This window comes from Hylaeus anthracinus, unplaced genomic scaffold (genome assembly GCF_026225885.1).
Source record: "Hylaeus anthracinus isolate JK02 unplaced genomic scaffold, UHH_iyHylAnth1.0_haploid 0, whole genome shotgun sequence".
Lineage (NCBI taxonomy): Eukaryota > Metazoa > Arthropoda > Insecta > Hymenoptera > Colletidae > Hylaeus > Hylaeus anthracinus.
In genome coordinates, this window is record NW_026533254.1 from 13,612,250 (window position 1) to 13,637,026 (window position 24,777).

Consider the following 24,777-nt stretch of genomic DNA (forward strand, 5'->3'; position numbering starts at 1 on the left):
TGGTGTATTCAATTTACAGAAATTACTTTCCTTTATATAACATTTATTTAAGTAACTGTGTTATACAAACATATTCGTTTTAGTCCACGTTTCCTTTTTTTGTACATCTGTCGTGGGTTTTATTAGTTCAACTATCCGTAAGCAACGAAATATATTTATGGTATCTGCTTCTACAACGTTATAATTAATATAATTCTTCCGCGACCATCGATTAGGTCATACGTTAAATAATATACAAGCTACGATTAATACTCGCTGGTAATGTCTTATTTGCTCGGCGTCCCTACAATTAACTAACGTTGAGAGATTCGAAGAAAATAATTTCATAATTTTCAGGCGTGAATCGCAAGAATTTATGCTCGATCGCTATCGTCATAAACAACGGTAAATACCTTAACAAGAAGCTAAAACAACTACGATTAATCTTCTATCGGGCATCGTTCTACCCCGCGGTTACTCGTTGAGAAACCAATTTTTGGTACCATCGCTCGTATCGTTTCGTCTTAATTACAATTAACATAAATAAATCGAGATTTCTCGAGGGTCTATCTCAGTGGTTTCCAAACTTTTCGAAAGGCGCCATCTCACCAAAAATTTAGAATGGGAATAGAGAAATATACTTCTGCAGTTCTTAGTCTCCTAAGTTTCTAGATTTCGTTGTGTTAACATTTTTCTTTCGCCCCCTCTTCGTATAGTTCGACACCTTCCAAACTTTGAAAAACACTGATCGAAGTTAATAACATCTACGCAAGAGCACGTTTGCTCGTAAGCTGAAAGCAAAAGAAGATCGACAAACGACGGATCGTTGTCGGTTCGTATACGAACTACATTTTCAGGTACACGAGTACGATAACGTTGGTTGCAACGTTAGGTATCAATGTAAACCAAGGTTTCCTCCCAGGCCCTGTTCCTTCCTCCATTGGGCCAATCGGATGGCATACCAGGCCTGCAAGACACGGTTATCGTTATCAATACAAAATAGGAGAGCCTGCGAATAATTCTGATTTCATGTAATCGGGTCAAGACTTTCAGATGCAAACCATGTTCAATCGCGTCGACGTAGCTTGCATTTAGAAGTCCCTACTGGGGCGTGGACGTGACCAACTATGACTGCTAAAGACCATAATCTTTAATCGTGAACTCAAGGGAATTCGAGTGACCGAAGTAGCCAACTATGAATATTTCTTTTTCAGGAAATATCAGTATAATTACCTCGACATCAGCTTCGGAGAGTCCTGTCTCAGCTGCCAATAGGACGACATCCGCCGCGTGAGGTGCTCTTGGCCACCTGTTGAACTGCTCCTGAAGAACAGCTTCCTGATCCTCCGTCAACCGAATCACCCGAATATCCGATGTCCTGCTAGGGTACTGGGGAGAGGCTGATCGCATCATTCTGTCTGTGAACAAGAAGAATAAGGATAGGATGAATAAAGCGTGTGCGATAGTTCGATCTTTTCGTCTTGAACGTGTCGCGTAATGTTGCAACTTGTACTAATTAATATTCTGTACGTTACAGTGACCGCGCCTCCGATACTCAAGAAGATGGAGTCAAAAGAGAACACAAATCGTAAGATGTAGGATTGGTCGTGTAGAAAAAGCAATCGACGGTTGAACAGAGGATCGTGGGTTCGAATCTCCCGTGCCTTATTTTTCGTTTAGACTCCTACAATTTTAATCCATAGAATTTATTTTCCAGGTATGTCAAAGGAATTCTCGAATGGAAACTCGAGATGTATCTTCATTAACACGTTCACGCCGGCGCGTACCACCGGTGGCTCGCGCTCGCGTGTCTATCAGGCGGCGTGTATCACCGCGCCGTCCCATGGCGAGAAACACTAATAGGAACGCCGGCGCGGCGTGTTGAACAAAGTTACGCAGTTTAGAGACAAGCTGTCAGAGCAGGTACCGCGAAGGGAAAAGTCTCGGTAATTAACGCGACAAAAGACGCGTGAATCACGGCTTCGTGTCGCGAATATAGGTCTCGAATATTCCCTTTTACGGAAGACGAGCGTGCCGACGCACCGTAAAGGCGCGAGAATCGAGTGCCCGGTAAATTGACATTTGTTACATAAGCGCGTCTCGCATTATCACTTACTACCGAGTCATATTACGGAGGCGTCGTGATCGTAATAGTTGTATAATAACCCGGTATTACGTAAATACGCTATCCTATTTTGCATCCACGACAATACCGCGACATTAACGGGCGTCCTGTTAACGAGGGCAAAAGCGTTAACACTCGGATGACCATGTGGGGCGAGCTTGATCGTCCCAGAAGCTGTTTTCTTATTTTAATTTTTCCGAGTGATATGATACTCTGTGGGTAATTTTTTTATTTATTAAACAATCTTGACACTGGCAGATTAAAACTCGTGAAACTTTCTACGAAGAAAATTTTGTTATAATTTCCTATCGCGACTTTTTTGAGGATTAAACAATTTAACACTTTTCGTAGTACTTTATTTGTCAACCTCGTCAAATTCGCAAACCTCGTCTCTTCACTTCCTTAGCGATTTTTGTATTAATTAAACAATCTCAACACAACCTTAACACTATCAGATTCGAGAATTTTGAAGATTAAATAATTGAACATTTGTCATAGAATTTAATTTTTAACCACGACAAATTCACAAATCTCATCGAATTTTATTTTTATTATCGCTTCACTTTTCCTCATCCTTGACTTCCTTTTAATGAAAAATCCTGTCACCCATTTCTGGATGACCTGGCGACTGTTAATGTAATCGATAAACCACGTGGAACATCGCGATCCGTCGAAAGAACATCTCCCTCGTAAGCAATGGCTGAATCTTGCTTTTAGTTTTGGTTGTTGGACGACTTTCGTTTATTTGATCGAGTCTCGGACTCGCGTTTAACACCGACGGAAACGAGCAACGAGAATAGCGCGACATTGACCCGCCGTCAGGGTCTCCGCGGTTTTGGATACGTTTCAAGAGCCTGATTCCGTGGCAGCGTAAATAACAGAAACTCGGAGACTTGGCACAGCGTTCGCACTGAGCGGACTCGGTCTGTTTTTCCCGCCATTTAACTTTGCGCCCAGATTATTTTTCGCTCGAGTAACTCACGAGGGAGGCGTACGATTAGCTGCATCGTACCAAAAAAAAAAGGAAGAAAGTTAAGTGAAGAAAGCGTAAAATAGTAATAGAAATAGTGCAAGAATAGTATAACATCTGTATTGAAAAATAAATAGATGTGGAAGTGACACAGTGACGAAGAGTATACCATATTCAATCAGTCCCATGAGTATTTGTACCATCCATGTCTATCGAAGAAATTTGCCTGCATTAAATAACAAGTTTGATCTTTCCAAATAAATGTTTCACTATAAATACGAATGCTTCGTTATAAATATGAATAAACTTTACACGTGTATATAATTGTAACGAAAAGTTTATTCGGAAATATTAAACCTATAATTTAATCTAGGCAAATTTCTTCGATAGATAATTAGGAGGTACGAATACTTACGAGACTGACTGTATATGCAAACATTTTCCTTTCTCTAGAGGATCGAATCGAAAAATTGTCCAAATACTTGACCCACGAGGACCACTTACTAGGCTCGATGAATCTCACTCTTCGTTGCGGTTTCCAGGTATCGATTTGATCGGGATACACCGTGCGACGCTCGCACAGGTAACACTTCCTCTCGTAGAAGTAAGAAGAGAGAGCTCTCGGTCTGTACATTTTGGCGGATGTCGTCTCAGCCGATGAAAGATCGAACGAACGTGCTTGTGCGCGGTTTACACGCGACTGATTCCCGTCGATTTCTTTGCGATCGGTTTTTGCTCGCGTAATAATGTAAAAATGTAAATCGATGCGTACACGTGGGAGAGGATCAGCCTTGATGGGATGCGCGAATCTAACGAGAGTTTCGACCGAGATTACTTGCCAAAAAGGTTAATTATACGGGGACAACTTCCGCCCCTGAATCACCGGCCGATTAAGACGTAAGATATTTGGCTGCTGCGTATGCGCCGCGTAATTGCTAAGACATCCCGAAACCACTTTTTTTTTAAATCACTTTACCCGTACATAGCGCGGTAAACAAAGTACTTGAGTTAGGTGCGTCAAACGCTAACATAAATTACGATTCGATTTATCGTTTCAGCAATGTCAAAGAGACATCGATCATCCTTGTACATCTACTTTGGAGGTACAAAGATAAATGAAGATAGAACGACGATCAACGTTTGCGACATTATTCGCTATTGATGATAATTTCCATTTATCCAATTATATTTCCAATGCTTGCCAAAGTTTCCAAATAAGATAACGTTTGTTCTTATCGCACAAAATGCCTTATTTCTGTTACGTTATTGTAAAACATCGTTTTCAGATAGTCCCCTAGCGTTCACATCACCGCGATAACACTTCCTTCGATGTCGTGTGTCATTCTGGTAGATGTCATTAAATATTTTATCTATTACTAAGTAAAGAATAGGAAAATTTAATCTGTGAGCGTAAATATTTAACGAGGTCGACCAGAATGGCACACGATGTCGCAATGATGTCGGCGCAAGGGAATATCATATCCGACCTGTTTCGCACGATCGAGAAAACGAAAGATCATCCGCAAGCAATGTTTTTCAACTATGAAACAAAATTAAAGAATTCTATGCAATAAAACATTCGAATTAAATAGCGCGAAGATCCTTTTAATTCAGAATTTCCGGTTTCGAGGTCTTCTCCAGTCAGCAGAAATCGTTAGAACACGATCTGCAGGAGCAGACAAGCGGAAGAAGTAGTTCCGCGTTAGCGCAAAATTGTGACACTTCTGTAACACGTTTTTGTTGTTGTTATTGTTGCGTGTCGCGTGGGCGGCATGTCGACGCCGCCTTGAGCTGTCTTTATGGAGCAACGTCGCGGAATGTTAAACTTGACCTACAGATCGGATCGCATGCCAAGTAAGCAGCCGCGGACGACTCGATCGAGGACGGCTTCCGATCGGTTGCTCTTCGAGCGTTAGAAACGGTTGCTCGTCCAGGCGTAACGCTACCAAGACGAAACCCATTGAGTATTCGCTGTGCTTTAGGTAGAAGTCGATGGACTAGTGTCGGAAGGTTATAACTACGCAGTTGCCGTTAGTTTTAGCGTGTTTTCGTTACCATCACGCCGATGTACGTACAGAATAGTAAGATTGTTTCTTTATGTATTTTTCAGAGCTTCGTAGAAGAGGACTTGTGAGGGAACCAAAGCGCGAATACTACATAGTGGTCTCTAATCGACATCCATAGGTCTTCGACACACTTCCGAACAGAGGTACGAACAGAGTCGTTCGAATCGAGTGCGCTGCTCCTTCGTCGATCGAGAAGTAAGTTTCGAGCACGTATGATCGTCGCGATCGTTTATTTGGCGTCTGGCCGCTCGGGAAAGCGTAAAATAGAAACGATCGCTGCTCCAGAGGATCGGCGTCTTCGCTAGAGTTCCGTGTACAGAGGACTGTCCTCGATGTCGGCGTATAATTCACGCAACTTTCCAGGCGCGCAGTACACGGGCACGTCCTCCTCGGAGAACTGCAGGAAGTCCAGCAGACTCTGCTCCAGCTCCTGCTGGTACACCGAGCCGACGTATCGTTCCTCTATGCACCTTCGATCGTTTTCCAGCATCTAAAGATTCGTCGCGATCAAGGAAACGGAGAAGAAAAATCGCATCGCGCCACTCACCGGCTCCCATTTCGATTTTATCAGAGCGCGCACGCAGTCGTCGATCAAAGACGAGCCAGGAACCGCCTGTCACGAAGAGAATTAAGTAATTTTTTTATGTACTTTGTACAGGGTGTCCCGTAACTGGCGGTACAAGCGAAGTAAGTGATTCTACGTGAAAAATTGAATCGAAAATGTAGAATAAAATTTGTTCATGTGACGCTTTATTTTCATAATTAATTGAATTAACATGACCACACAAATAAAAATCTAAAGGTCCGAAGATCGTGGCCAAATTTCAACATTCGACAAATTTTCAAACTTATTTTTTTTTCGAAAGTAAAGCGTCATATGAAACAATTTTATTCTACATTTTTCGATTCCATTTTTCACGTAGAATCACCTCCCTTGTTACTACCACTTCGGAGGCGCCCTGTAGATCGTTCCTGCCTGGCCACTCTTACCGTTTTCGACAGCAAAGTGGCTCGGTTCTCCACGAGAAGGCACTCGAATCTGTCGTAGAAAATCGCCAGTGCCCACGGCTCCCGGAAGTACGCGTAGAAATCCGCGATCAGCGATTTCTATCAATGAACAATATCGTTCTGTAAACTTTACAGGTTTAACGAACAGAGTGGCTTACTTGGTAACGCGTCTTCAACTCGTTCAGTAAGCTCTCGTGTTTTCCGTACAACGAGATTACGTGGCGCACCTCGAAGTCCTGAAATATCGTACATGACTTCGATCACGAAGAGTGATATTGATCAGAATATTGTAAACTAACGAACAACATCCAGTATAATTGTAACAATAATCTCTGTCAATCTGTTTCATGAATCAACTTCGGTATTAACAAATTCAGTTGTAGCAATTTCGCGTGTATGTACGTAGTCTAGCCAAACATGGTACACGATGATACGCTGTGCTTGTCTCCATTTTTCTGATTTTTATATTTTTGTTATCGTATTTGATGTAAAGGGTATATTGCCCGTAAATAAAGTATTATTATATTCGTAATAATAATAAGGCAACGTGACACTGACAATAGTCTTTATCCTGCCAGAAAAGGAGGAGTAATAATAATCGGTACCTTTCTGTTGCAACAGGTGATGGTCTCGACAGAGTCGAAGCGGTTCAACCTGATGCGAAAGTAGCCGATTTCGGACGCGCAGGAGCCCGTCACCAACACCGAGCCCTAAACACATGAAAATTGGAGCATCCAGTCGTGGAGCGCGAGGAAATACTCACGTAAAAATCGTATCGAATCGCCAGCTTGCGTAGAACGGTTTTTCCAGGCTTGCGAACGTGAAGGTACCGATATCCTCCTGGCAAGGTGCAGGACACGACGTTCGCGGAGCGAAAGGAAGGCAACGTCAAGTAAGTTTTGCTCTTGACCCGGGCGAAGGGGACTTGAACGCCTCGCTGGTGGGAGTCGATGGTCGACCTCAGGATATTCGCGAGCTTTCAACGATCGAAGCATTTTTTACGTAAATTACGGCACTTATAGTCAGTCTCGTAAATATTCGTACCCTCTCTGTATATTAAAGAACTTTGTCTAAATTAAATAATAAATTCTTTACACTTGTATATGTATATTGGAAGACCGAAAAGTAATCCAAATTTTATTTTTATTTTAACAAAATAATTTCTACCATTTTCTAACACTTTTTCCCCCTAATATATATATAATGAAAAATTGATTTAGAAACGTCAAACCTATCATTTAATTTAGACAAATTCCTTCGATAAACATAGTGGGTACGAATATTTACGAGACCGATTGTACACCGTGAACAAGTACAATTTTTACGAGATGTACTCGAAGAAAAATGAACTAAAGCACGCCAAGTTCGTAGTTCTCGCAACGACTCTCCGACTTCAGCTAACTTTCACGAACTCGTAACGAACCCTTTCGTCTCAACTCTCTGAACTCAATTCTCGATCCTCGATCACGCTGCACCATCGAGCCTCTCTCACACACATCGCACACTCGTGCCACGGGTCGCCGAGCGCCCTGAACTCCACGCGCATTCTTCGAATCCCCATTCGCTCTTTTCGCAGAACCGATACCCATAGGCGCTCGACTCTTCCGCTCTGTTCCGACCTGTTGTCATCGATACTATAGGAGTTACTAACTCTTTCGCCAATTTCCACGCTGTTGTAGTACTTGTGCTCCCAGGACTCCGCGTAGAACCTCCTACAATATTTTGTTACGGTGCCAGCAGCGAAGACGAACGGATCGTTCGTCCTGAACTCCGGATCTATGACCAGCTGGCCATCGAACACCAACCCAGACCTGCAGATCGCTGAAACGGATCGATTCGGATCGTGCATCCTGGTCGACTGGTGCGAGATTATGTAATTCGTATCGATCACCCAAAAATATCTCCATGTTGATCGTTTTCTCGCTAAAGTTGAGCAACGCGTCGCACTCGATCGTTCTCGTGTCGCCCTTCGAACGCAGAACGATCGCTTCGATCAATTCTCCCGCGTTCGATTTCTTCAGGTGCCAATCAATCATTTCCCATCCCAGAAGTACATCGATGCCGCTTTTCGAAATCGAGTTCATCACTTCCTCGTATACCTTCGACACATCCGTGATTGTTTCGTAAACGATCCGGTTCTATAACCGTATACTTCTCAAAGGTGTTGAAAATTTACTTCGCAGTCGCCGAAGAAGACGCTCTCGCGAGAGTCGCACGGATGCAGCGGCGGCTCGATCAAAGTGATCCAAGAACCGTTTATTCCGGATTCGAGGAGGCCTTGAAGCGCGCAATAGCAATCGATATTGCGCCCGTAAAGGACGATCTTTCCTGAAAGAGAGCCTGGCACGTGGTACACCGTCTACCCAAAACGAACAACCTACTTTCGTATTCGAAGTTCTTCGTCAACAAACGAATCCTCTCCAGACACGTAGCGGCCTGAGTATCGTCGTTGATCGCCAAACAATTCCAAGGCGTTTCGTATTTCAGGAATTCCCTGCTCGAAAAATACGTTACTGCGAATTTCTATTCGATTTTACTCTTCTCTCCCTCCGTTACCCTTTCTTCTGCGCTTCGAACTCCTCGCGAAACTGTGGCATCTGATACTGCAATCCGCAGCTCAGCACCAAGTAGTCGTACGTGATGTTTCCTTGATTCATCACCGTCACGTACTTCTCTTTCCTATTGATCGCGTTAATTTTAGCGCAGACTCGATGCAATTACTTTTGTCCAACGATTCAACCCTTTGCGCTCGGATGCCTTATTTCGAAAGGACATCGTAGGTCCAGATAAACTTTATTAGTGATTAAAATTTGTAAAAGTGTACGATTCCTTGAAAGTTTCTATTCAAATATCACGAAAAATGTCATAAATATTCGTACCCTCTGTCTGACTAAGTTTGACTAAATTAAATAATAGTTTTGATATTACCCAATGAACTTTTCATTATAAATATGTATATGAATAAGTATATACATGTATGTATTTATTAGACATAAACATACGTAAACATACACTTGGAAACATCAAACCTACCACTTAATTTAAACAAATTTCTTTAATAGATATTGAGGATACGAACATTTATGGGACTGACTGTATATAACAAATACGAGCTTGTGTTACATGTGAATAGTCTACACAACATATTTTGTATGACATGGTGCAATTTGTGAAGATATATAAGAAAGCCTAAGATTGCAACTTGAGAGACAAGAACTATCAATGCGTATCTATGACTGTTTCACACATTATCGCATATCAAAATAGTATAAAATTTTGATTTTTGACAAAAATATGTTCCTCAATGTCTAAAGATTCATAGAAGCTCAAGTATGATTACAGTTAATTACATGCTTTATAAGTTACATTATGTGATACGACGCGATTCTTGTTTGGACATTCTGTAACGAAATGGCTCCGAGCGCAAAGGGTTAATGCTCGTGTTGATACCTGTTAATCGCGACTACAGTGCCATAGATAACGTTGGTCCAGAAACGCGCCGCGACCAAGCGACGATAATCTCGACAGTATCGACTTCGAAAAGGAATCATACGCGCGATCGTGGGGCCGTGTTCGTTCTCGAAGGGCAAACCGTTGGGCGAGATCAGCGTGAGATTAGCGAATCGCGAGGAGTCCAAGGTGGACCTAGACGTTGAATGTCTCGTTAGGGCCATGAAAAATATTCTATGTCGAGTAGAGTACAACTCTTGTCACGTTTACCCCAAAGCAAGGTGTTCTATGAGAGCGATACCGCAATCGGAAGCACCCACCACGACCACCTTCGCGTCGATGATGAAGTTTCCAAGCATCGCCAGTCGCGGCGTCGTCATGAAAAGCGCGAACGATTCCTCTTCCGTTTTAGGCTCATCGGTTTCCACGTAACCGCAGATCTTGTACTCGATCCTTCGCCGAGGATTGACGAAAATCATGGCGTTCAGACAGATCGCCAGTGGCTGGGAGCGCGTCTGAAATCGTGGGCGTGGAGTACTCGGACAAACGGAAGTGATTCACTTAAGTGCACACTTAATTCCGACGAGCAATCTCGTCTCTCCCTCCTTCGGTTGCGCTACGAATTACTTTGTACTCGAGAGTATTTACCAGCGCGCTTAAAGCGCTTTCCGTGAGCCGATAATACAAGACCGTCAGACCGCTGAGACGCATGATTTCGCACAAGAAGTGCCGCAGATGAATGGAGAAGATCGGCATTAGAACGAAGTGCAGGATGCGACCGTACGCGTCTCGAGGCACGTTTTTCGTCGCGACGTAATCCTCCACGTGGTAACGTCTTCTGATGTAAGTGGCGTCGTTCTCGGCGCTAATTAGACGATTAGACGAGCGGGTAGAAAATGTCCAAAGAAAGAGTAGTAGTACAGAATGAAAAATCACCGGAGAATCGCCAGCCCAACCACCGTGTCGTTCCACTGGAAGACGTAACAGAACAAGTCCGACCGTTGCTTTTTCATCGTCGCATCGAAGTCTGCCAGAATGTCTTCCGCCTTCGGAATCCATCGCACAAGATTTCTCACGCCGTTCTCGTGTTCGGGAACACCTTCGCGACACTTTATTTCACCGAGGAGAGCGGCTCGATGAGTCACGTACAGGGTCATTGGAAAATCTTTGTTGCATCTGAATGGTACTCGCTGAATGATTTAAGAGTAGACTTTTAACCCTTTGCACTCGTAAGTCTATTTTTAGTAAGCAAATGTTGTTAGCGGTTACGTAGAATAAATTTATGCTAGGGCAAATTTTTTTAAAATGCATGTTTCTTTGAAGTTTGCTTATTGAAATAGACTTTCCCTTGGCAGCTTCAGGTTTTCGTGTATGGATCCTCAACGTACCACGAAATATTCCAAGAAGGGCAGAAATGGATGCGAGCAGGGCAAAAGGATCGCGCAGTAGTCCAAGTCAGGGAAACACTCGAATGCTGCCTCGATGAAGTCCTTGCTGGAGCGGTTCTTGATCTGCGCCTGCATCGCGAAGATCTCCAAGACGAACGCGTTCACCTCGCCGCGATAGATCGGCCGCGGAGGAAGCTGGACATCTTCGACTGGCACCTCGCTGATCTCGATCGTTGGCACGGTGGTTTTTCCTTCGTCGAAAGAAGAAAACTTTGCGTTTTTCCCATCGACGTTTCGAGGTATACCTAAACCTTTCCACGCGAGAGGTAACTCTCGGTCGCCACCAGGTTTGACGCAATGAATCAACCAGCAATAATGTTTGTTCAGGTTCCATTTCTTTAGAACTCGAGGTTTCGTAAATAAAATGATTGTCGGCGAAGTAACGGTGAGCTGATTCTCAAATCACAAATTCCTTCGACATCTTCGAAGCCAATCTAAGCTTAGCATTCGTGGCAATAAAATACTAAGAAAGCATCTCGAGTTGCTGGTAGATACAAAAAAAAAGGCATCGAATGCAAAGGATTGAACTAACGAGGAACGTCGAATATTGTGTCCCCGAACGCGCTGGTCCGCATCTTCGAGTGGTAGTAGGTATTGAAGTAATCAGCGATCGACACCACTTCGGAGAGAAAGGTGAGCTCTGAGAAGTCGACCGGCTTTTCCGTAGACTTCTCTGCTCGAGGATCGATCGAGGCTGCGGAACTGCTACTTTCGTTTGCTTCCTCCAAGTGCTCGGTGCTTCCACCCGCAGAGATGGTCATCGGGAAGCTGGCATCTCTGCGCAGATAGAGGAGTTCCTCGTGGTGGAGTCAATGCGCGAGGAAAGGATTTCAGTGAGATTAAAATGCGTAAAAGTTGAGAAAAACGATCACATAAACCGTCTTAATTGCATCAACTTTATCATGTTACAGTCAGTCCCACTAAGCACAAATTTGTTTAAATTAAATGGTAGGTTTGATGTTTCCAAGTGTATGTTTGTATCAATATGTTGATGTATATATAAATTTATACAAACGTAAGCTTATTCGTATACATATTTATAACGAAAAATTCATTTGGTAATATCAAAACTATTATTTAATTTAGTCAAATATCTTCGATAGACACAGAGAGTACGAATATTTATGGGATTGACTGTATATCAACTTTATCAGTCTTCGACTCGTACATCGTTTCCGCTCGAGGCTTTCGCGAGAAAATGGAGAAGAAGGTCTCGCTGGCAGGCTCCATGCTCTCCGGAGGGATCACGTCGTTCTCGCTGGGCTTCCTGAGGCCGTTGTACGGTCCAAGCTCGAAGTTCTCGTTGAGAGTGTCGACGTCTATCCTGCTGCTGAGGAACATCACGCCAGTGGCCAGGCCCTCCTTGTCCTCCGAGACGATCAACTGTCGGTAATCGTTGGGATAACGAACCATCTCGCTGACGTAGTACTCCCCGTAGAATTCCTTCACGAGTTTCGACTCGGCGTCGATGATCGGTATCACCAGGTCGTTATCCTCCTCTCTGTCGCACGCAAAGATTCATTCTCCTTAACCGCGCGTTACCACAGGATCCCAGGTTATTTTTTCTAGATCCGCGGTTTTTCTAGATAGCGGTGTTCGAATCCCAATGTAACGCGCGAAGAATTGGATTCGTCTTATTCCTGACAATGAAAAATGGTAATCAGCCTCACACGACGCGTCTCATTCTGAGCCTGGAATTTTTCAGGTAGCGAACGGTCACGTAGAGGGACTGCACAGAGTACGTGTTCACCAAGCACTTGGACGAGATCCTGATCATCTGCCGTTCGAACACGTCCGCTAGAAGAATTACACAGAGGACTGTTCGCGGTGGGTCTGGTCGGGTCGCGTCGCGTCATCGACCGGAGGATCGATTCGAGGGGTCACCTGGAATAACCCGGGGAGGAAGCACGAGGATCACGTGCAGCAGATACAAGGCGACGTCGAACAGCCCGGTCAGGAGGTCCTCGAAGAAGCGGCCCGTGTAGCGCCTGTCCCATACGAGGAAGTGCACGAACATCGCGTTTCTTTCCGTCACGTTTTCCAGCCTTTTTCAAACGAATCGATCGTTCACCTTTCCGTTTGACCCTCTATCGCGTCAAACTTATTTTCTCTTTCGATAAAGTAACGATTCAGAGAAAGAGAAGAGAGAGTCAGTAGATGATATAATATTCTGTTAAAGAATACGAGTTGCTCGACATTACGCAGAAGGACAACGTCGTCGATCGTTAATAATCGCGCGCTATAATCGTTCCTAACCAGACAATCCCGTTTACCCGTATAGTGTGTCGAACCAGGTCGGCCAGTCCTGGGGAATCACCGACGGCACGTTGGGATAATTGCAAAGACATATGCCCGACACGACGTCGCGTTTCTCGTTGCACTGAACCATGGACAAGCAAGAGGCTTCGCTGGAAATGCAACACGTTCTTCTGTGATCTTATTCGAAGACGGAGAACCGTCGCGCAAAGATGTATTCAAATATTCGTAATAATTCTAATCGTTATTTAAACTATCTCTGATTGTATCGACGATACTAGATGCGTCCAAGGTCCGTGTCTCCGAAGATTTCGTATGTGTCCGATCGAATGAACCGCTCGAGGACCGGAATGTCGGAGTATTCCATGCGCCTGACGCCGAAGATGTTCGTCGGTGGTTCTTGGTACTCTTTTCCAGCGAAATACGCCTCAAAATCGCCGAACCACGCGTTCATCATCTTGTCGACGCATCAACGGAAAGTTGAGGAATTCCAACAGGGTGAAGTTCGACTCGAGATCCTCGATTTTCGATGAAAAGCTCTCACTCATCGACTATGTTCACCGTTTGGAACCGAGAATTGGTTGCGACTACGAAAATTGGAGGAATTTTTATCGAGGTCGAGTTAATGGACGTCAAGGTCGAAAATGGACCGAGAAATTACACGCTGGAGAGCTAAAGCAGCTCCCGAATTATTGGCCATCGTCATCCTTCGACGATTCGAAACCCTACCCTGATTCAACTAAAAATGTTGACAATTTCCTTTTTTTGAAATGACTTGTTTAACACGTTCACGCCGGCGTGTTCCACCGGTGGCTCACGCTCGCGTGTCTATCGGATGGCGTGTACCACCGCGCCGCCCCATGACGAGAAACACAAATAGCTTGCATGAACGTGTTAAAGTCACTTCAACGTCTAGGTTATTGGCGACCACATTTGGCAAAGCGACTAGTTGTTTATGTAAATGTCATCCTCGTACTTGAACCAGTAAATTGTGTCTGTCCAACGCTTTCGGAAATTTATAGAACTCGCCCGTATCGTTTAGTACCATGTGTAAAGTCTTTGAGATATGTACAATTCTTCTGTCTTCCTCCAGTTCCTTAGATTCCTCAATTAAGTGTCGCACAGTGAGGGTACTATCACAATGGTTGCATTTTGATGGTTCTAATTTTGTAATTAAATATTTATGTGTCAGGTTAGTGCGTCCGATCATCTCTGTGTTTTACGTACCTATATATCTAGGCCCTATTAGTGTTATTACCCTTACTCCTTCTTAGGCCGATCCCTTGCGAAAGAAAAACGATCGATCGAATTACCGAGTGCCGATTGACCGTGGGAAAACCGAGGCTGACTGTATGGGCCCGAGAAGGCGACCGACTTAACGCCCACAAAAAAGGTAATAACGAAACTCCGCGAACGATTCAAACGGAGAGGCAAAGTAATTGCTTCGCGTACTCGCTCCTCGCCCCTCTTCGTCTTCTTTCGCGGCCAGATCTCCTTTCTTCGCGAACCTCTTGCATTAAGCAGTGTTCACAGTGACTCCTTCGACTGGTTAATCGTTCCTTTCTTGTTCGTTATCGCGTAAAATAAAACTGGTAAAATAAAACTCCTTGAGTAAAGGCAGCCGACGTTAGGTCGAAAGTTATTAGAAAACGAGTGTCAACCTTCGTCGTCGGTTGTTCTATTCGTAAACTTTGGCGAGCACGAAGTATTCTCAATTTCCTCAAACTCCCAAGACGTAGAACAGTCTTCCTCGGGAATCCTGAGATGTTCAAAATTCGTTTTAAGATTCGAAACATTTCGTTAAAAAGAAACTGAACAATACTCGAGCGCAGCTGCGTGACGAGCGTGGAAACGATATTTCTTTCGCGGCGAAACACAGGCGGAAGCTATTTAGTATTTACGGTGCATTCGGTGGTTGTAACACTGGGAACACGTGCGCGCAACAACGATGCAATCAGGACTGACGATCGCTAAGAGTTACGTTTGCGTCGATGCACTTTTCGCTAGCTCGTACAATCCGTTGTTATTCTAATTTCTCCCTTCGTGCCACATCTGCGAAATGGTGAAATTCGAGACTCGAGGTCTGCCGATTGCTCGTGGCGTTTCCGAGAACCTCGCTTAATGACTCGTGTCATGCAACGCCGTGTCACGTCACGCGAGGTAATAACGCGACCGTTTTGGCAGCCTGCGTCTGCTTTTTGGCAGAGTTGGACAGATTGCTTGTCAAAATTTCGAGTAAGGAATAAGATCTCAAACAATAAAATTCTCGTATGCACAGTCTCCTATGCAAGTCGAATACTCCTCCAGTCGCGATTCGTCTAGAGTTGTCTTGCAAGACTGTTGTTTAGATAGTCTTTGTCGAGCATCAGTTCGAGGCAATTAGAAGCAATTAAGTGAAACTCGAGTGGAAGAAATTGGAGACAAAAGCTCGCGCAAAGCGATCGATTATCGTTTCCAGATGAAGACGAGTTCTCTGTCCATGGTTCAGAAAGCGATCCGACAGCACAAGTTTCTAATTAGCTCGCTGAAGATCCGCCGACCGATTACGCGCTCCAAGTTCGTCGCGACGCGGAAGAAACGCTCCTGTCACGAGGGGACCAAGCTTCCATTAAGCAATCTATGTTTCAGAATGTACTGCGCTATTCGTTAAAGCAGTCTATTTCAGGTCCTCTTTGGGTGAATGATAAATTGACATGCAAATTGCATCGATTGTCGCCAGTGTAACCCATGTACCCCAAGTTTATAGATATTCTTACCGTATCCACGACTATCATCGATACAATTTGCATATTAACTTTGCAATCTTCTAATTAGAATTTGCGATATAATGGCTAAAATCACCGTGGGAAGTTGGAGATTCCGACGAAGACTTCAAGATTATTTACATCTTTCCCACATCAACGTATACCATAAATGCATAAGCGTTAGCATTAATTAATGCTTGTGATAATTAAAATTTATCCATCCGATCGGTTTCGATTATTCACGGTGAGAAACAGGAAACGTGAATTTTTCCCACCTAATTTGCCGACATAACACACAACGTGGTCGATCGAACACGCCAACGGATCGTAACACGTTACGTCAGGCGAAACTCCGTACGAATTTCCGACTTGCGAAACGCGCAAGGCTCCTTGTTCCTTTACTTTTACTTTTACTCGGGTTCTCACAATTCCTCCGACAGGCCAGCGAACCGACACGACGCGAAACAACACGTTGCGTTCCCGCTGCGCGGAAGCGGGTACTCGCGAGCAACGGTGATCCATCCAAACGATAATGTTTACTTCCTCGCGAAAGTGGAGCAACTAAGTATTTTGTATTCAAATAGAAACATGCCACGTTCCCGCGAAAATGGGCCATGTCTAAGTCATCTCTTTGCTGGTTTCGAAATTGTTTGGAAGATGCAGACCTTGCGATTGAAATTTAAAAAATGTTTACCCGATAAGTCGCTACACCATTTCGAAATAGATTTACTATATTTTTTTCTTAATACACCTGTACAATTTTCACGAACCCAACCTTCTCTCGTGTCTCTTGTAACGGGTGTAAACGTTAGTTCCAGTTTGTGAAACGCGTCGCAAAAGCCAATATATTGCTCAAGTGTTCGCGTCTGTACGTTAAGCAGCCATTGTTTGAACGTCTTTCTTTGTTATCTGTTCATACAACGACCGTGTATCGTTAACGCGATTAAGGAGATTATTTATAATATGTTGCTAATCTTTCTTCTCGAGCATCATCAGTTTTCCACTTTCATTGTACAATAAACGTTAAATCGCGATGTTAAATAAATAACAAATGCTGCTTGTCTGATTCACCGCAGAGGTTTTTCCTGCCATTGACTAATACATCAGTAAAAATGTTAATAATCATCGTCTTAAACAGATGTTTCTCCAGCTGCACGCGTCACTGTATGTTTCAAACTAGTATGAGCTGAGCTTACCTGTTGCTCGTTAAACTTGGATCTCTCGCCAGAAAAAATTGGAGAACGGTCAACACCCTCGCTCGTCGACGGTGCGCGCTAGACTGGGATCGAGGATCGAGCGGTGGACTTTCGGAGATCAACCGACGGCAACTGTAACGCGAAAGAGAGCCGTGATGGCGTAAAGGTGGGAGGTACGGGAAAGTACCTCGCGAGAACTACTCGCCTATGTGCCGTTATCGAAAATGGGAAGCAAACGAAAATTCTCTACCGTGTTTACATCCGGCTTTCTCCGCGACTGCTCCTGAATTAGCGTCCTTTCGTTTTTCAAAACGTATACTACAAGCAACCAGCAACCAGTTTGAATTTACTATTCAACGTTTAGAATAGGATGCACTGTTCAAAAACATTCTACAGGCTGCTCGATCCATTGATTTATGTATACGCGTATGTATCCATGTCCTATCGCGGGGTCCATTCGACTCGATCCTCGAGGTTTGAGAAGCCTGGAATTTATATAAAAAATGCAGTCAAGAAATTTGCATCGGGTTATCTAATAACTATGTGGTCCAAAGGTTACTATACTTGGAACCTTTGAAAGATGAGTAGTCCTTCGTTTCTGTAGACGTTGAGTACTCGCGATTCTTGCATCTGAAATACAATTAATAATTAGTTTTATGGACCCTTTAGTTAAATCGAACTCCGTCGATAATGGTAACGCACGCTTAGCGATTCTACGATCGGGCACGTGGCCGGCAACTGCGTACAATGGTACGTCCCTCACCCAGTTACGTCACCCACGTTGGAATTGCTCTAATTACGCGAAGGTGCATTATGCATTCCGCGAGGCAGCGTGCCAGACACTTTGCTCTGACAAAGTTCGATTGAGAGCAAGCGCGATCGGTACACAACGATGGTTTAAAAATATAACATTTATTGGATAGAATTTTGATCTTACAAACAAACCTTTTATACGGTTATCGTAGAATCGTGTAAGTGAATACCATGCTTCCGAGGCAATAAATTAGAAAACTTTACATTATTTCTGCTGTTAATCGATTGACTATCACGAAGCCTTGTAAATGTGACTCGAAGCGACGGAGAAAGTAGCAGAAATCTGTAAAGATGATGGCAATCCTTGCGAGTAAACTTAACACGTAATAGAAAATCGTACACGATCTTTTCACGTAACGAGATACTACGATCGATTAAATTGGGCGAATACTAGCTCTACGAAATTTGAAATCGAAATACGAAAATGTTGCATTCCGTCTTTTTATGTTCTCCTAGCGAACAATCGAATCGATTCGCGAAAATTGCACGCGACTTGCAGGCTGAAGCCTGAAGCTACTTGTTTATATAAAATATGTAAATTCGATTCGATTCGTTCTGGAACCCGTCATTACTCGTCAAACGATACTTTGTTATCGTATATCGGTTTCACTTCGCTCAACGATGTATTACAAAACTATTCTTTACAAAAGCATAAATAAAAACTACATCTTCTACGTAATTCGTAGTAATCAATACCACTTTCAAAACTATTACAAATCAACGATTACCATAAAGTGGAAACACATCTCGGTCAATGCAGTCTTTCGAAGGCTTAAATTAAACTATTTAGCGTTCTGAGAGAAAACACACGGTAATTCGGTTGATTCGTGTTCAGGGACGTTTATTCTAATGGAAAATGTGGTATATAAGCTTCTCGGCGCGAATCGATAAACGCAGAAAGTCGATAAAACACTTGCTTATAAATGGAAGAGTGATCGGCACGTTGGAAGCTTAGGTGTCGCGATGTGTACGCGGTAACGATTCTATACGCGCGATTTATCGTTCGAAGCTTTATACAATGATTAAATTTGTTTTTTTCGACGGAGTACAACCAATCGGGGAAACGTTCTGTCGGCCGTGCTTAAAGTACAGAGTACTTGAGAGTATGTACTGAAATTTGAGCGGCGTTAAGAGAGAAACGAAATCATTCGCGGCAAGATTTTTTGGAGATCGATGCCTTTCGATTTAAAATGTCATAATTCGTAATAGTTCTATCTGTTATCCGGAAGTATCACAATAAAGCTATGCGTTCTTTCACCTATCCTCGTTCACTCGTTGGAAAACGTTATTTTCGCTGTTGCTTCGCGCTTCTTGTTCGACGGCGATAACTTCGTTGTTGGCCTTGTTGGTCTGCGTGTTTTCGACTTTGTACAGTATGTCGAGACAAAGTGGACAACGGTCCTGCACGTACAACCACTTTCGTAAACAAACACCGTGGAAGTAGTGATTGCAGCGCGTGATCTTGGCGCTGCGCATCTCTTGGTAGCAAATGGCGCACACGTCGTTCAACATCTCGAGCTGTTCCGCCTTGGCCTCCGGTAGGGAATTGATTTTGTTCACTGCCGTACGACGCTTCATGAACACGCTCCATCCGGCCTTCGCCTCGCACCAGATGTTCAGATAGGCGTGAATGCACATCATAATGGCGCGTATCGCTCCGCCAGACTCGAACACCAGAATCCAGAAACCGTTGAAGAAGAGGATGATGCCGAAAGCGAACTCCACCGTGTTGCCAAACGAGCGTATAATGTAAACGCAGTCGTCGAGCTGCTCCCAAAACACGCTGCGATACGCGTCGATGAGAAACAGGGAATAGATCGCGAGGGAGACCAGCACCTTTTCTATCACCTCGATGTTGAACACCGACACCGCCAACAACCACGTGCTCACGGTAAAGTGTGACCACAGATACACGAGCAACGAAACCGGAAATAGTATCAAAAACGCGCATACCGCAAGCGCGCGAATGTGTCGGTGAAGGGCTGGATTGTGGGAGGCACTCAGAGACATTAACAGAGGATTCACGATGTTGTGTACAAAGTGTAGAACCGCCGTAAACAGTAGACAAAAGTTACGACAGAGGCGGACTAAACGTTTGTCTCTGTCCAAGCTCGTCAACCCCGTTTGAAGGGCCAGCATGTAAAACAAAATCGCTGACACGGTGCCGATACTCGTCTCATCCCCATCTTCGGCGAGGAGCACCCATTGGAAGAAACAGCCGATGTAGTGGCAAATGAACGATATTATACTGGTCATTCCCAGAACTGCTGTCAAGGTCTCGCAACCGTTTATCAACAGAGTTTTGATCATCACGAAGTACGTAAACGTTTCTTCGCCATAGTGATTCACGAGAATATGGATCACTTGTCCCCCCACGCGTAACATCCAAAACGTGCGTAACACGCACGGAACGTTCAATCGGATCCACTCGGTCTCTGCAAGCGCGGATAGACCGTAATTGTTTATAAAGTTGCGCGCGTGTTGATAACCCATGTACACCGTCTTCAGTATGGTGATCCCATTGTACCAAAACACGAAGTTGCACACAGCCATCGGGAGAAGTGCCGCAAACACCGGTGCGTGGTGAAGAAATTGCGTCTGAAAGCATAGTTTACCTTTCAGTTTATGAATACCTTATTCCAAAATGCTAATGTTTATTAATTAATTTAATTACCGGTAGCGGATAAATGGCCAAGATGGATGGTGCCATGAAACTCAGTATAAGAAGTTTTTGTAAAATCGGATGTTTCGGGGCAAGATGAGTATAACAAAATATACTAGCTAACAAGCATTGCAATATGTAGTTTTCAATTAACACAAATCCAGGTCCTTCGTTTAGAATGTATTTTATATTGAAACATAAAATATCATCGAGAATACGAGTCGTAGATTCGTGTGTGCTCACATATGCTATAATAGCTTTCATTGTACTAACATTTGACCAGTGGGATAGGACTATTACTCCCATTGACATTAAGTATAGGTACACAACTATCAGATGTTTTGTCCATAACATGAATGTACATAATGCAGCAATACACCCTGAAAATTGAACAATTTTATCATTGCAAAAGAAATAAGTACAAATGCTTACTAGCACTGTATAGTTTGACTTAAGTATCATTAATGCTTTGACAGTTGCGTAACATGTTTGCCCCTCTTTACCCATACATTGACCCACAGAAATTAACCTGACCACTTTAAACATGACTAGACATTCTACCACCGATTGTCTGAATTTGTCAAATTTATTTATAGTAAATGCTGCTTTTCAATTGTATTTCAATGTCAAATTTGACTGCTTGCCTATTGTAAAATTAAAACATTCCTCTACATACACAATTAAGCACATATGCACGATAAAATAGATTAAAGTTGATTAAATAAATTAATTACAACATAAATATCTTACCTAAACAGCAGCATAAAAATTTCAATATAATCATAAAATACATCTTATAGGCAAGGTGTCCGAAATCGAATAGTTCTATGAGAAATGAGTTGGATGTGACCGATGCCATTGTATTAACAGTGCTGTCTAGAACATTTGAAATTTTGAACCCTTGTTCTGTGCTCTCCAGCACTACATCCTCGCTAGGAAGTCCCAGTCCAATTCTAAGTAATGCGTCTATGATGAATAACGGTGGAACCCTAATTATAACGTCGATAAAGCCTAGAAACCTCTCTTGTATAGAGCTATCCATTGTCTTTTATAGTTTGTCTTCCGTTCTATAGACTTTAAGTTGGATGCTTGTACACAGTACAAGAACAGTTTTTCCAAAGCAGCTCGACTTAATTCATTCTGTTCAACATAAAAATCAAAGGTATTAAAAATAGACTATGTAAACTATCCTGTACGATTTCAATTTACTTATCTTTCACGTTCAAAGAACACATAACGTTACATGCAAGCTCACCTTCAGAATTTCAAACGTTCCTATTTATCACATTCTCAAATCGCTGTTATCTGGGATGAATGACCGAGACGATTCTTGTCAGTAAAAAGGCGGCGAAATCGAAATGTTTGAGCGATCGTTTATTACAATGTACGATCACGATCGACAAGAAGAATTATTTATGAAAAAATGATCGTGGTGATAAAGGATGCAGTGGAGTTTTCAAAATTTTGACGAATCAACGTGTTGAACTCGATCCTGTCGGATGAACGTAAAGCGTACATTTAATGGTAGGAAATGGTCGATTATTCTTTTCCCAATTGCAGGCGCCACGAAGCACATCACATGGTTTCATAATGTTATGGAAAAGAATCTGTCATTGTGCGAAAATATCGCGACAACAGGTAGTACTCGCGAGTTTTCGGTCTTCGAACTTCTGTCAGTCGTGTTTTCCTTCTACTTCGCTTGGAATCAAACGGCGTTCCCGAATGTTTACTCTACGAGAACAATAACCGGAAACTAGTAACGCACGTACGAAACAACGATTGAATACGGACTAAAGTTCGTTTTTGCGATACGCGTAATTTTCTCCGACGTAAAACGCGGCCGCGTATTCTTTGGAGGTTACGGAGGACGTACACGAAGAATTTAAACGATTTGAGCAGATGGCGCTACGTGATATTCACTATACGTGTTCATCGTACAGTGATCAACGTAAGACGAAAAAGAATGGAGTAAATTTTATTTGTAATTAATATAACGATACGAAAGCATAGATTCCATCTTTTCTTGCGATAGCTATGGATTTACTTTTATCAACGAAACCGTTTCATGAATTCTTAACATCGCCAAAGATAAAATGATAAAGTCCTGTTAATTTGCATCCTTCAACTTTACGTCTTGTGAAAATATAGCGAAAGATGATAACAGGAATGCATTGTGCGTACGTCATTCGGTTCAAGAAACTTTCGATGAAATTTAAGAATTCTTGAAAAAATGATGAATAATCAGAAGGTGAAATGCATGCAAATATACAATACCAATGGTAAAATCGATCGATGCAAGCGAAGAATGCGTGATATATTCGATTTGAAATCGATGTTACTAATGAAACTTCGAAAAATCGTAACCACATTAAAGATGATCATTCGTAAAGTTTGCTACTCAATGAAACACTCGAGACGACAACGTGCAAACTAGTAATATTAATTTTTAAATAAAACTTAATCGATATTGTTATGCACCAAACGAGCATGCGATGGAAATTATGTATATATAGATACATGTTCGTAATTATAGATTCAATATCGGTAATTTTATTATGCAAATTCATAATTTTATTCGTTAATAGTATCATGTACTCTCTATCGTTCGCTCGCAAAAATAAAAAGTGGTGGACTGTAATAACATTACAATGACGAGGTGATACAAGAGGAGGAACGGGACTGTGGAGACTGAAACAAAATGTCAATTGATTTTGGAAGCATAAGTTCGATCTCAGTCGAATAGCGAAAACACTTTACCGATGACGGTACGTATTATACGACAAAATGTTTGTTCGATTGTAGAAAATTATGATTCTGACATAATCTAATATCAATAGTCTTTTGTAAGTAGAGATGTGAAGAAAATACAAAGATCAACTTCATTTTAAGAACCGTTAACGGTGTCCATAACGCTGCTATTTTAAAGAGTTGCATATATTAGAGAATGTTCTTTTTCAAGGACGAGTTCAACGTCCTATGACTCAAGATTATTCAAGGCCGATCAAGGCCGCATCGTAACACATTAATAGCCGAATATCTTGTAAAGCATTAATTTTAGAATAGGCATACTTGAATATTTGTACAATTAGAATTCATTAATTTATCGAATCATATTATCAAAGTATTAATTCTATTTAAAGAAACGAAGTTGGCCTTGGTATCACGTCTCTCCGTTATTCTCAGACTGCCCCAACTACGAAAAAAACTACTAGCATCAGATTGTACCCACCTTGAAACCAAGATTAATCTAATGCTCTTTTGTCACAAAAAAACGAATCGTTTAGATGGCCTGTTTTAGGTATCTCGGCCTGCACAGTTCTTTGTACTGTCTGATATATATTCGATGTTTGAAAACATTTTACCCGCAAAAAAAGTAATAAATTAAACGATTATGTCATTGACCTTCCTCTGTCTCTTAACAGGCATGCAACGACACAGACGTGCAGAGTACAGAATATTCATACTGCCATTCGTTCCGAACTAGCTACCATATGTATATATATATATGTATAACTTATCTAGATCTCGGCGCAGTGTTCATTCGTTTCTCCGTTATTAATCGAATCCTTAATGCGCTTATACGCTATCGTAACGCTATATTATAATACAAGTGTCTTTTCATTCGCGATTTTCTTGGAATTTTCCTTCCCCTCTGTTCTCATTCTTTTGGTTCCAACGTTTCACGACAAATCTTAACGACAATGTATGCTCGCTCGCAGCTTTTAACTCGATTCTATTATTATTATTCTTGATCGTTTCCTTTTGCAAACAGATCTCGATCGATATCATGAACTTTAATCGCCACTTGCTCTCTCTCGCTCTCTCGGTAATGCTGACATCTCTTGAGGCACATTATGCAGTACAAAATAAACTCGAAACGATCTCGAAGAAATTCGGATACATTGTTGACAAGAGTGATAAGTGTAAAATCTTCGAGACTCGTTCGAGAGTCGATCGAAACGATCACGATCAGGTGGAATGGTAAAACTCAAAACCAGGAGTGAAAATTATATCGTGTACTTGTTTGCCGTTGGATTTTCGACAGGTTCGTTATTCGTCA

At 42.6% G+C, this 24,777-nt stretch overlaps 4 protein-coding genes across 4 annotated transcripts; all 4 read right to left on the bottom strand.

Moving 5' to 3' along the window:
* Positions 1 to 94: 94 nt before the first annotated feature.
* Positions 95 to 3,894, bottom strand: LOC128887634 (uncharacterized). Its single transcript, XM_054143744.1, has 3 exons — positions 3,579 to 3,894; positions 1,213 to 1,397; positions 95 to 946 (listed from the first exon to the last, which is right to left on the bottom strand). The coding sequence occupies exons 1-3, from the start codon at positions 3,706 to 3,708 to the stop codon at positions 875 to 877; spliced, it is 387 nt and encodes a 128-aa protein (XP_053999719.1). The 5' UTR covers positions 3,709 to 3,894; the 3' UTR covers positions 95 to 874.
* Positions 3,895 to 5,507: 1,613 nt separating this feature from the next.
* Positions 5,508 to 8,184, bottom strand: LOC128893284 (cilia- and flagella-associated protein 61-like). Its single transcript, XM_054154141.1, has 7 exons — positions 8,040 to 8,184; positions 7,800 to 7,969; positions 6,912 to 7,124; positions 6,754 to 6,858; positions 6,307 to 6,384; positions 6,131 to 6,247; positions 5,508 to 5,753 (listed from the first exon to the last, which is right to left on the bottom strand). Exons 1-7 carry the CDS (start codon positions 8,182 to 8,184, stop codon positions 5,631 to 5,633), a joined length of 951 nt encoding a protein of 316 aa, XP_054010116.1. The 3' UTR covers positions 5,508 to 5,630.
* Positions 8,017 to 13,759, bottom strand: LOC128893295 (cilia- and flagella-associated protein 61-like). Its single transcript, XM_054154152.1, has 10 exons — positions 13,638 to 13,759; positions 12,907 to 13,091; positions 12,717 to 12,843; positions 12,215 to 12,547; positions 11,579 to 11,823; positions 10,987 to 11,237; positions 10,535 to 10,788; positions 10,226 to 10,463; positions 9,869 to 10,113; positions 8,017 to 8,860 (listed from the first exon to the last, which is right to left on the bottom strand). Exons 1-10 carry the CDS (start codon positions 13,757 to 13,759, stop codon positions 8,701 to 8,703), a joined length of 2,160 nt encoding a protein of 719 aa, XP_054010127.1. The 3' UTR covers positions 8,017 to 8,700.
* Positions 13,760 to 18,134: 4,375 nt separating this feature from the next.
* LOC128887546 (protein TRC8 homolog) lies at positions 18,135 to 23,480 on the bottom strand. Its single transcript, XM_054143558.1, has 4 exons — positions 21,973 to 23,480; positions 21,468 to 21,857; positions 20,730 to 21,097; positions 18,135 to 20,653 (listed from the first exon to the last, which is right to left on the bottom strand). The coding sequence occupies exons 2-4, from the start codon at positions 21,757 to 21,759 to the stop codon at positions 19,310 to 19,312; spliced, it is 2,004 nt and encodes a 667-aa protein (XP_053999533.1). The 5' UTR covers positions 21,760 to 21,857; positions 21,973 to 23,480; the 3' UTR covers positions 18,135 to 19,309.
* Between the last annotated feature and the right edge of the window lie 1,297 nt (positions 23,481 to 24,777).